Source organism: Choloepus didactylus, assembly GCF_015220235.1.
Source record: "Choloepus didactylus isolate mChoDid1 chromosome X unlocalized genomic scaffold, mChoDid1.pri SUPER_X_unloc3, whole genome shotgun sequence".
NCBI lineage: Eukaryota > Metazoa > Chordata > Mammalia > Pilosa > Megalonychidae > Choloepus > Choloepus didactylus.
In genome coordinates this window covers 991,256-1,003,520 of record NW_023637623.1, presented here as the reverse complement: position 1 = coordinate 1,003,520, position 12,265 = coordinate 991,256, and the positions used below count along the sequence as shown (strand labels likewise).

At 58.2% G+C, this 12,265-nt stretch overlaps 1 protein-coding gene across 6 annotated transcripts in view; it reads right to left on the bottom strand.

The window, feature by feature from the left end:
* Window positions 1–12,265, bottom strand: part of LOC119525855 (serine/threonine-protein phosphatase 2A regulatory subunit B'' subunit beta-like) — a 52,947-nt gene that overhangs the window by 6,910 nt on the left and 33,772 nt on the right. For 5 of the 6 annotated variants that reach the window (XR_005215033.1, XM_037824653.1, XM_037824656.1 and 2 more), the window contains exons 3-9: window positions 7,547–7,650; window positions 7,201–7,303; window positions 6,600–6,692; window positions 4,224–4,310; window positions 3,421–3,577; window positions 701–749; window positions 214–303 (exon numbers count right to left, since the gene is read on the bottom strand). Coding sequence is in view for 5 of the 6 variants with exons in the window: in XM_037824653.1 (XP_037680581.1) it covers window positions 214–303; window positions 701–749; window positions 3,421–3,577; window positions 4,224–4,310; window positions 6,600–6,692; window positions 7,201–7,303; window positions 7,547–7,650 (683 nt within the window). In the remaining variant the exon portion in view is untranslated. The remainder of the gene's footprint in view (window positions 1–213; window positions 304–700; window positions 750–3,420; window positions 3,578–4,223; window positions 4,311–6,599; window positions 6,693–7,200; window positions 7,304–7,546; window positions 7,651–12,265) is intronic. The other variant, XM_037824654.1, reaches the window with a different exon arrangement.

Genomic DNA, 12,265 nt, shown 5'->3' with positions numbered 1-12,265 from the left:
AGGTCATGGGTCAGCACAGAGCACACGGGAACATGTGTGGCAGACGAACATGCAACCACAACTGTCACCAACACAACTGGCATGGCTGTCCCCACGGCTGTCACGGTGGGCACCCCACCCCGGGACCTGCTGGCACTGGGGGAAGCCACTGCTGTTGCACGTGCTGCTAAAGTTTTGTGCCGTGTGATCCTCTGTGAAACAATCAACACCTACCTGGTTGGCGTTTTCTTGTCTTCTTCGGAGATCAAAAACCAGACAAAATCTGTGTAGCTCAGTTTTCCCTCTTTCTGTACACGTTTACCTCTGAGATTCGGGGCCAGAATGAAGAAAAACAGGAAACGTCAGCCAGTGCTGCAGTTGACACCCGACAGGAAGCGTTTAGTCGCTTTCACGTCCTCGTCTCTCGCACACTGGGTCCCATTGGACATGGCCAGGCCCGCATGTCGCTTCTGAACTGGGGGAGGCTAGACGGTGGGCACTGAGGACCCTCCCCTGCTGCGAGCAGGTTTGGAGTCAGCAGCCCGGGCCAGCCCGTGTCCCGCCAGGCCCCACATGAGCTGCCACAGGCTGCTGCCTGCACACGGCAGAGGCTCCGCCAGCAGAACGTGCACTGGCCACTTCAGGCGTGTGTTAGCCTAGGACCCACGAGGGCTGATGGGAGAGTGTGAAAGGGGACACAGTGCTGGCACCAGAGACTCACCGCGTCACCGCCCCCGAGAATATCCTGTCGATCATCTTTGTGGAGATGGCTGCAAACAAACGATCCAGTCGGTGGTGTCCACACTCAGCGCCATGCCCCTCACTTGGCACTGTGCTCCCCCACTCGGCCCCACACAGCCTCTTCTCAGCCACGCACCCCCAGCTGGGTGGATGCACACAACTGTGTCTGTAGCCGAGACCCTGGGGCCCACCCACCCCCTCCCTGCACGCGGCCTGCCCCACCCAGCGCTGCAGCTCCTTTCCGTCCTGAGACCCAGGCCAGGGCTCCTTCTGACCCTGAAAACTGTGAACACGGAGAGAAGCGCTGACTGTGGGCTCAGCAATACGTGAAAAGCAGAACTAATTCATGCCTCCGCCAGGAGGAGCTCCACCACCAAACCCTCCGAGGCTGCTCAAGGCGACAGGAACAAACGCACTTCACAGTTTCACCATCAGGAGGTGGGAGTGGAAAGCATGATTCCCACAAGGCTGCACCAGACCCCATGAAAACCACGGGGTCAGCATATCGCAGACGCAGCCACAGAAACGCAGAAGCTGGTGGAGGAGGAAGGCTGCGACTCCAAGGCGGTTTCTGTCCCGCGGAACACACAGGGCTCGGCTCATCCTTGCTGAGCTTTTGTTCCCGGGGCCAGAGCTCCGGCAGAGCGTCGAGTCCAGGGCCAGAAGCACCACGCACCCCATGTGTTCCCAGGAGCCCGTCCTCAGGGAGCTCAGGCCGTCCGTCTGCAGCCGCCTGGGGCCGAGGCTTCCTGAGGACACACAGGTTCAGGTCGCAGCTATCCACAGCCATCCAGCATCTGAGGCCGTCCACAGTCTGTGGTCTGAGACCTTCCGTGCGTCCGTGGTCTGTAGGGGCCGCGAGTTCGTCCATGCTTCTGTGACCATCTGTGCGTCCGTGGTCTGTGGCCCGAGGCCGTCTATCGTCGGACCATCTGAGACCATCTGTGCATCCGTGGTCTGTTGCCATGAGTCCATCCATGCACCCATGGTCTGTGGCCATCTGAGACGGTCTGTGGCTGTGAGTCCATCCATGCAGCCGTGGTCTGTGGCCATCCGAGACCATCCGTGCATCTGTGGCCATGAGTCCGTCCGTGTGTCTGTGGTCTGTGTATCCATGGTGTGTGGCTGTGAGTCCCTCTGTGCGTCGGTGGTCTGTGGCTGTGAGTCCATCCATGCAGCCGTGGTCTGTGGTCATGAGTCCGTCCATGCGTCCGTGGTCTGTGACCATCTGTGCATCTGTGGTCTGAGTCCGTGTGTGACTGTCGGAGCTGCAGGGTCTGCGCCTGGGACGGCGGCGCAGAGCAGAGCAGAGCAGTGGGCTGGGCCCCAGAGCAGACGTGAGCTCCCTGCAGCTGCCCGGCACCCTCCCCAGCGTGAAGGCTACAAATATAACCTCGTTGTGAGGACTGTTTGAGATGGAGGAAGCTGTAGAGAACCACAACCCCACAGCAGTGCTCACAGAGAGCCTGCACCCCAGGAAGCTGACTTCTCACGGGTGACGTGGGCACTGGCCATCTGCTTTTGCAGAGTGTCCACCACAGGTTCCTTCTCACCGCCCTGAAACTGGGGCCCACCCTCCAGTGGGGGTCGGGGGCTCCTGAAGACTCGCAGTGCTCAGTCTCAAGGGTGGTAGTGAAAACTGCCTGAGGAAGACGCACTCTGCTGCGTGTTTCAAGAGCAAGGTTGCTGGGACGGCCTTCTGCCATCGAGGCCTACCCTAAACGCACGCCGGCCTCTGGGGCCTCTTCACGACCCTCCTCCATTGGCCCCAGATTCCACGTGCAGAGGCTCAGAATCGAGGAGCAGCCCTGAGCCTCCGGGGCCGGAGGCAGACCCTGGTGACTGGCTCAGTCCCCATGGGGCTGGGATGGGGGAGGAGTAGACGGGGCGCGGAGACCCCAGAGAGTGGCGACGGGCACCCCAGAGGGAGAGGGAGACCTCAGAGCAGCGGAAGAGAACCCCGAGGGGCGATGGAGACTCCAGAGCAGCAAAAGAGACCCCCTAGGGGTAATGGAGACCCAAGAAAGGGCAATGGGACCCCCGAGTGGGGAAGGAACCCCAGACAGGGGCAATGGGCACCCCAGAGGAGAGTGATGGAGACCTCAGAGTAGCAAGAGTAGTGGCGATGGAGACCCCAAAGGGGGTGATGGGACCCCAGAGGGGAGTGATGGAGACCCCCAAGCAGTGATGGAGATGCCTGTTGAGGGGTCCTGGGGTGGCTGAGGCAGGGCTCACCCCGGCGGACTTGCTGTGTCCCTGACGGCGATGGGAGCCCACAGCTCCGCGGGGAGCCCCGAGCCAACGGGCGAGGAAACGTGGGGCAGGTGAAGATGGGCCGGCTGCCCTGAGAGCCGCTGCCCCACGCCCAGGATGCCGTGGAGGCCATGGACACCCACTCCCTCCTGACAGCCTGTGCCAGGACCAGCACAGGTCAGGCCCGGTGGATGGGCCAGAGCACGGGGGGCTGCACGTCTCTGCTCCGTGGTCTGTCCTGTGGGGTCTGTGGGGCCTGTGGCATCCAGCCTCTCGTCTGGCTCAGGTCTCGGCTCTGTGGGCCTGTGGGGCCTGTAGGGTCTCTGGGGCCCCTGATACTGGGATTCATAGGGTTTGTGGGCTGTCTGGGCCTGAACTGTGGGCTCTGTGAGGTCAGCAGGGCCCCTGGCTCTCAGGGCCCGGCCGTGGCCCCACTGTGGCGCTCACCGCGGTCGTTGTGCCGCGCCAGGTCCTTGGCATCTATGAACAGGTCGTGGTCTGTGTCCAGCTCCCAGAACTTGCAGTAGATGACGTAGAAGTGCTCGTAGGAGAAGAACTCCGTCAGCTGGTTGATGTCGGCTTCCTCCTCCAGCAGCGCCACGTTCTGCCGGAGGACACCGTGACCACGGTGGCTTGAGCGGGGTGTGGCTGCTGGGGGCTCTGAACACAGGCTTTGGGGGACAGCCTGGTCTCCCTGAGGTACCATCGGTACCGTGCAAGCACCAACGGCCCCGAGCATGTAGGGCTGTGGTGGGCGCCCACAGGGGGTCAGGTCTGTGCCCCAGGAACCCTCAGGGGTCAGGGTGGGGGCTGCGTCTGCGCCCCAGGAACCCTCGGGGGTCAGGGTCGGGGCTGCGTTTGCACCCCAGGAACCCTCGGGGGTCAGGGTCAGGGTTGGGGGCTGAGTCTTCGCCCCAGGAACCCTCAGGGGTCAGGGTCAGGGTGGGGGCTGCATCTCCTCCTCATACTTCCTACCTCTCCTGACACCCCGTAACTCTCAGGGATGCGTGGAGCACCCTGGAGGAGCGCAGACGGCCTTGGGCTGGGGTCCCCAGGCTGGCATCACCCTCCTCGACCTGCTTAGTTTCAGAACCTGCATGGGCCGGGCATGGGGGGGTCAGGCGTGGAGGGAGAGGTGCGGGGTCCAGAAGGGGTGGGGCCCGGAGCGCGGTGTGCGGGGTCCAGGAGGGGTGGGGCCCAGAGCGCAGTGTGCGCTCAGCCGATGTTCTGGCTGCTTGGTGGCTGCACACCTGCAGGAAGGAGCTCTTCCTCAGCTCCGTGCACGTGATCCTCCCCGACCAGGACAGGTTCACGGTGTAGAAGATCCGCTGAATGACCTGCAGGACGGAGAGCCGGGCTGCTCAGAGGGGCTACGCAGGAGAGGGGCTGCAGAGTTTGCAGCCCAGGGGCCTGGGGCTCCCCCATGAGCCTGACCCGGGAGTCCCTGTGAGCCCGGAGCACCCGACCTGCCAGCAGAGGGTGCTCGTGCTGCAGGAACCAACAGGGAGGGTCCCAGCACGAGGGACAATCGGCAGGGACAGACGATCGGCAGGGACAGACCGAAGGTCCCGCTTCTGGAGACGCGGGACTGGGGTGTCAGGGAGAGGACGGGCCCCCAACCCCCATCCCCCATCCGCGGGAGTTCAACGTGCACCGTGGGTGAGCCCGGGAGGGGGCGTCACACTCCCAGGTGGGGGGCGGTGCAGGCTGGGGGCAACCTCCCGGGCTGCACAGTGGCTTCTTCCCAACGCCCACAGAGACTGCCCAACAGCGAACAGCAAGTCCCAGGGCAGGGCAGGGCGGCTGTGGGACAGCAGCAACGTGACAGTATCTGGAAACGGCCCCTGGGCATCCCCCACCCCTCACGCTGGGACGGGCTGTCCTCCCTGCACAGAGCACGGACGTGTACTCAGACCCCCGGTGCAGAGACTGCTCTACCTGACCACTCAGCTCATCCTTTCGATGGGAAATCTACCACCGTGACAGCCTGCAGGGCTCATGCTGCCCGACAACAGAGCTAACCCGTGGCCACGACCAGCTCTGGGGACTCTCCTGGACTTGGAGTCCTTGCCAAGCAAAGAGCTCCACAGATTCTCATCCCGTGTTTTCGAGAACATCAGCATCAACTAGTACAATAGCCGTCCACACTCAAAAAAAATCTGTGCGCGCGTGAACCCAAGTTTCCCACAGTCTCCAGGAACCTCGGGATAGAGACTCCGGACCCAGCGCGGAGGAGGTGCTCGGGGGACTGAAGAAACCCCACGCCGCACAGGAACCTCTCTCCCCAAGCCCCTCCGCCCCAGCCGGTGGGTCCCGGAGGAGGCAGCTCCGGGCTGCTCCCAGGCCCTGCCTGAGTCCGGGTGCCAGAGCCGTGTGGGTGCAGCACCGAGGACGAGGCCACCCAGAAGAGCCGAGACCCGCGGCGCTCGGTCAGGGCCCACGTGGAGGCCGTCTATCCCCATGATGGCTTTTGGAGGGAGGGGACACGACGCTGACGGTGAAACAACCAGCACCGTGATCTACCACAGGCCGTTGCGTGTGTGTCCTTTACAAATGTTCACGCATCTGGCAAAAACCTCTGGGCCACGTATCCTGTTGTCGGGTTGTCTGAGAGCTGGCGTGATGGACTTTTTATCTGACTCTCAGGATTTCCTAATCTCTCTGCTATCAGCTGCTACTTGTTATTAAAGCAGGAACCGGGTTCCAGGGCTGTGCCAAATGGGCGTGAAAGCTGCCAGCCACGGGGACACCACCTTGGGGATGCCTGCGAGCTCTGGATGGACGTCTCCCCAGGACGGGCCTCTGCTCTGGTCCAGAAACCAGACTGGCCATCTCAAAGCCACGGGATCCCTCGAGGTCACCACAGCAACAGCTTGAGAGAGACCCTGAGGACACCACAGCTGCCGCCAGAGGCCCACCGTGTACATTCCCTAAACTGGAAAATCCTGGGCTGCCAAGAAAATCCTGGATTAAGAAGAACTCGCCTGAAGTGAGGATTCACGTTCTCAGCAACGCGGCACAGTCGTCTTGTTCCTATCTGCTTCCTGTGACCGCAGAGGGCCCTGAACTGCGTCTGGACCCCCCGGAACTCTTCCCACTCGTGGTTCTGCGTCAGGTATTCACCGCCTGTCCTTTTGCTGAGAACACCCCGCCTCCCAGGGGCAGGGCTGCACCTCCAGTGACCACACTGTGTCCTGGGGCAGCACCCCTGGGGCCTGCCCTCACCTAAGACGTGATGCTCAAAATGGCCTGCTTTCACCTAAAGCGAAGGAAACGTCCTCACTCTGAGCAACCCGAAGCTTGTCCTTCCCTGCTGAGGGGGCTCAGGACACACTCAACACGCTTGCCTTTCGGAAAACAGCCTTAGCAGCACCTGCCTATAGCTGAGCTCTGAACTGGGACAGCCGGCCTTTCTGGGGGGCCTGCTGAGTTCCATCTTGCTCGATCCCACAGGAACCGATGAAGCTGGACTGACTGCTCTCTCGCGGATGAGAAGCACAGGCTGTGTAAGGCTGGGAGGCTGGGAGCATGTGGACCGTGGATTTTTGTTTGCACCGACAGGCTCTGAACCTGGCCTGACTGAAAGGAAACCTCTCGCGAGGGTGACGACAATTGTGCCCACGCACCCCTGGGAGGTGACTCACGGTGGTGATGTACCGAGAGTGGAACTCTGGAGCGTCCTTCAGGAAGGCCAGGCCCGGGTGTGTGTTCACGACGTCCTGGGTGGAGAGGGAGAGGAGAAGGCTGGGGGCTCGCACACGTGGGCAGGCGTCGCCCGCAAGCTCCCGAGGATGCTGCGCTGGCCGGGACGCAGCAGACATTCAGCTGCACAGGTGCGTCACAAACATGCAGCCAGCTGAAGGCGAGCTGAAAGAGCACACAGCAGGTTTAAGGAAAGGGCAGCACAGTGTCACTGGACAAGCTTCCATCTGTAAGGATCCACTGAGTCGGAAAGAAGAAAATCATTCTGCCGAGAATTCCAATCGCACAAGCCTCCCGAGGACTTGTGTGACTGGATGTTCTGGAAACGCAGGTGCTCGCAGCATCTGAAAGCAGTGCCTGCAGGTTGTGCCTGTGAGCCCTGTGTCTCGTGCAGCAGGTAAAGTCACACCCACATGGTGCTGGAGTCGCTGCAATGACCTGGCGAGGGCACACGCCGGCACCGCTGCGACTGTTCTGTGAGTAAAGCGCTTGTGCAGGCGGCCTCTGCCCACCCCCGGCACGGACCTGCACAAACGGGACGAAGTCCTCCTGCACCAGGTGCTCACTCCCAGGGCTCACGAGCAGATGGGTGAACCTGGCGGCATCATTGTGGCAGCTCTGCAGGACCCTGAAAGGACACAGGGCCCGCGGGTGAGGACAGGACATGGACGGCTCGGGGGTGGGCTCAGCCCCAATGGCCCGGGCAAACAAGCGAGGCACCCCAGGGCTCTGCACAGACAGTCCGTAGTCGCCTCCTTGTGCTGCCGTGGTGGTAGGACGGCAAAGCCCACGACAAACGAACATTCACACGGAGGGAGCCCTAGGCCCTTGGCATCCCCAGACCCGCCCGCTGCCCAGGAAGGGGACTTACTTCCTCCACATGGCGATGAACTTGTGGACAGAGACGTGGCCGGTGCGCTCGCCCCCAGCGCTGTAGAACAGCGGCCCCTTCCAGTACAGCGGGCAGCCACAGGCCTGCAACACAGAGTCGGACAGGAGGGGACCCTCAGCAACGCAGGGGCGCCCCGTTCTCCACCGAGCACCCTGAGCTTGGGCAGGACGGGGACACTGAGCAACGCGGGGGCCCCCGGCCTCCACTGAGCACCCCAAGCCTGCACAGAGTTGTCCATGAGAAACAAAAGGCAGGATGTGACCTTCAGCATCTTTGTGCAGCCTAAGAGGAGCCGCACTGCGTAAACCGCGTCCTCGCCTGAAGAGAGCTGAGAGGATGGGAGGCCAGGCCCAGGGGCCCCTGGGCCTCGGTCTCCCTAGCTGGAAAGGGGGTGCAGGCATCACCCCACAGCCACCCTGAGGGTGGCGGGTCAGGGCCCACCATGTGGCCTCCTCGTGAATGGCAGCCGTCGCCAGCCTCCTGGGGCCACAAACCACATACTGTTCAGTCAGACAAACGTGCTGCTTTGGACAGTCAACAACTCTAGTATATCCTGTAAATAAACACTGAAAGGCCCCTGATGTTTTTAAGACACGGTTGGCCCTACAAGTCGCCCACCTGTGCCCCCCAGTCTGAGATGTCCTGGGGCGAAGGGGCAGGGTACGTGGACGGCCAGTGCCTGTTCCAGGGGCAGCTCCGCCTGGGCACCCATCTCCACTGAGCAGCCGAGGAAGCCCCAGGTCCCCTGGCCTCCGGGCCCTTCTCGGCCCTTCACGGACCCTCCCAGACTGAGCCACACGCTCGAGGTCTTTGAGGCCTGTGACTACAGAGGGATGAGGACAGAGCAGCACAAGGAGCTGGAGAGCTCCCACCAAAGGCCGGAGCTGGCCCCAGGAAGAGCCTGGCCGAGGGGCCTGAGGGGCGGGCGGTAGCAGGGGTCTGTGAAGGGAGCACCGCATGGCAGCTCCCCCAGGCAAAGTCCCGCCGACTTCCCACTCCTGAGTGGGCAGGAGAATCCCTGCAGAAGGGGCAGACTCGCCACCCAGGAGCAGGGGTAGAGTCAGGCCCATCAAAGCACCAGCCCTGTGGGGCCCCTGCCAGGGAGGAAGCAGCCACGGAGACCAGGGTGGAAAATGGGAGGGCAAGGGCCTCTCAAGTGACCAGCATGTGCTCAAGGCCAGGCCGTGGGAGCCTGCGGAAAAGCAGCCAGAGCCTGGCAGAGGGGGGTCCGGGGTGGGGTCGGGTCAGGAGTTGTGAAGGGCAGAGGGTGGGATTGGGTCAGCAGTGTGAGGGGGCAGAGGTCAAGGTAGGGCCGTGGGGGGGCAGAAGGTGAGGAGGCTCAGCAGCGCGAGGGGTCAGAGGTCAAGGTAGGGCCGTGGGGGGGGCAGAAGGTGAGGAGGCTCAGCAGTGCGAGGGGTCAGAGGTCAAGGTAGGGCCGTGGGGGGGGCAGAAGGTGAGGAGGCTCAGCAGCACGAGGGGTCATAGGTCAAGGTAGGGCTGTGGGGGGGGCAGAAGGTGAGGAGGCTCAGCAGCACGAGGGGTCAGAGGTCAAGGTAGGGCTGTGGGGTGCAGAGGGTGGGGAGGCTCAGCAGCGCGAGGGGGCAGAGGTCAAGGTAGGGCTGTGGGGGGCAGAGGGTGGGGAGGCTCAGCAGCGCGAGGGGTCAGAGGTCAAGGTAGGGCTGTGGAGGGCAGAAGGTGAAGAGGCTCAGCAGCGTTGAGGGGCTGGAGGCTGAGCTGGGCTCCCGCTGCCCGGCTCGGGGACCTCGGCCAGGAGGCAGGCGCCCAGCAGAGACCCATGCAGGCTCCGCAGCATCAGCCGATGTCCCTGTGAAGACCCCACGGCGAGGAGTCCAGGCTTTGGGACCACAAGGCTCCGTCACAGTTGCGGTGGGATCCACACAACGAAGAGCTGACCACTGTACGGGGGACGGTTCAGGGCCTCTAGCCGCCCAGGCCGCGCCACCATCACCTCTGCGGCCTTGCAGAATTCCACCGCCCCGAGAGGAGGCCTGTCCCCTCAGCAGCGCCCCCAGCCCGGGCACCCGCTGCCTTAGATGAAAGGAACATTCCAGTTACAAGTTAAACATGGTCAAATAGGATGAAACAACAACAAAACACCAAGAGATGTCCTCCCGATATCAGGAAGAGTAAGGCTGATTAAAGAAAACGATAGAGCAAACACTAACCCGAAGTAAACTGGTGGACCTATGTTAACATCCAACAAAGAACGTTTTAAAGCAAGAAACAAATTACCAGAAATGAAGAGGAATATACCATAATTCATTTGGAAGATGCATTTGGAAGATGCAAAAAATCCTAAATTTGTACGTATGTAATTAAAAAATTACATGGCAAAGTTGACAACACTAAAAGCAGAAATAAATGTACAGTTAGAGTTGCAGATTTTAACCCACCTCTCAAGTACTGAGAGAACAGAGCTAAAACTTAGTTAACGTGGAAAATGTGAATACAACTGATCAACCGGACCTGATACACACAGAATGCTGCTCTAAACAAATGCAAAATCACATATTCTAGAATATAAAGCAAGTCTCCACAGATTTCAAAGAACTGAACTCACACAGACTATCTCCTCTAACCACACTGAAGGTGAATTAGAAATCTATAACAAAGGGTAACCAGCAAATCTCCAAATGTTTGGAAATTAGGCAACATATGCCTAAATAGCGCCCAACAATGAAAGAATAAATGCCAATGGGAATTAGAAAATAAGCTGAATGCAACAATAATGAAAATATCATGCATTAAAATTCATAGCATGCAGCTAAAGCTGTAACTACAGACAAACTTACAGCTTGAAATACATATACCACAAAAGAGGTTGAAATCAATTATCTACGCTTCCATCTCAAAAATGTAAAAAAAAAAAAAGAAATGATAAAGCAAATATTCAATAATCGACAAATGCAAATATCAATTATTTGAAAAGATTTGTAAAAACTGATAAAGCTATATAAAGACTCTTCAAGAATAAAACAAAGAAAACACAAATTACCAAGGTGAGAAATGAGGGAATATCACTACAGATGCAGAACATCAGCAAAACTAAGTGGATATTACAAATAACTTTATACCAAAAATTTGACAACTTAGATGAAATGGACTGATTAGGTGAAATGGACTGATCAACATATCTCACCAAAACTGACACAAGAATACAAAATCTGAACAATTCTGTATTTCTTCGAAAACTGAATCCATGCCTTAAAAACTTTTGCACCAAGAAAATTCCAGCCCCAGAAGGCTTCACGAGTGAATTCTTCCACACATGTAAGGAAGACATGGTATCAATCCTCTACAGACTCTTCTGAAGAATAAAGAAGACATTTCCCACCTCTTGTTATGAGGCCACATGACCTGGATGTTGAAGCCTGTGATGGTCACAAGGAAGATGACAGGCCAGTATCTCTCAGCAACACACACACATATTAAAGGGCACGATTAAAAAAAAAACAAACACACCCTAAAACTAATCCTAGAAAGCAGCACCCTTCCCATCGAGGCAATCTACAGAAACCTTACGTCCAGCATCGCACTTGGTGGTGGAATACTGAACGCTCCCTCCGTGAGGCCGCGGACAAGGAAAGGAATCGACTCCAACCAGAGTCCTAACCAGTACAGTAAGGCAAGAAAAAGAGGTGAAAGTTACAAAGATTGGAAAGGAAGAGGCAAAATGGTCATAATGTGCAAATCACATGATGTGATTTATAGAAAACCCAAAGATTTATAAAAGAATTAGTAAATGAATAGGGCAAGGTTGCTAGGTCAAAATACAATATACAAAAATGAATTACGTTTCAATATAACAGTAACAAACAAGGAGAAAATGAACATTTTAAAAGCACCATCTACTGAGAGCATAAAAATTAACTTAAAATAAATCTAACAAAATTTATGTAAGGACTCACAAAGAAAACAAGACACTGCTGGGAGAAATGAAAGAAAACCCAAATAAATGGATTTGAAACCATCCCACTTGATTTGAAGACACAATATGGTTAAAATACCAATTGTTCCCAAAATGCTCTATAGATCCAATGCTATCCCAGTAAACATCAGTGGGGATTTTTTGGTGAGAAATTGACAAGCTGCTTCTAAAACCTACACAAAAAGATGAAGGCTTGTGAGGTGGGGGAGCAAATGTGGAGGACACAACATCGGATTTCAAGGCTGTCTGTACCAGGATAGGACAGAGCCTGACGGAGGAGTGTGTGGGAGGAGGAGCACGGACGGGACGGGACAGGACAGCGGGTGACCAGGACAGGGCCCGACGGAGAGGAGAGTGTGGGAGGAGCACAGATGGGACAAGACAGCGGGTGACCAGAACAGGGCCCGATGGAGAGGAGAGTGTGGGAGGAGGAGCACAGATGGGACAGGACAGCGGGTGACCAGGAAGGCGCCCAATGGAGAGGAGAGTGTGGGAGAAGCACAGACGGGACAGGATAGTGGGTGATCAGGACAGGGCCCGACGGAGAGGAGAGTGTGGGAGGAGGAGCACGGACGGGAGAGGACAGCGGGTGACCAGGACAGAGCCTGATGGAGAGGACGGTCTGGAAGGAGCACAGACACTCGCTGGTGTCCCAGGAGACGGGCACGGCTGCCCTGCAGGAGGAAAATGGAGCGTGCCCACTGCTGGGCCCACGGAGTTCCCACCCGAGGAAACCAGCAGCCCCGAGT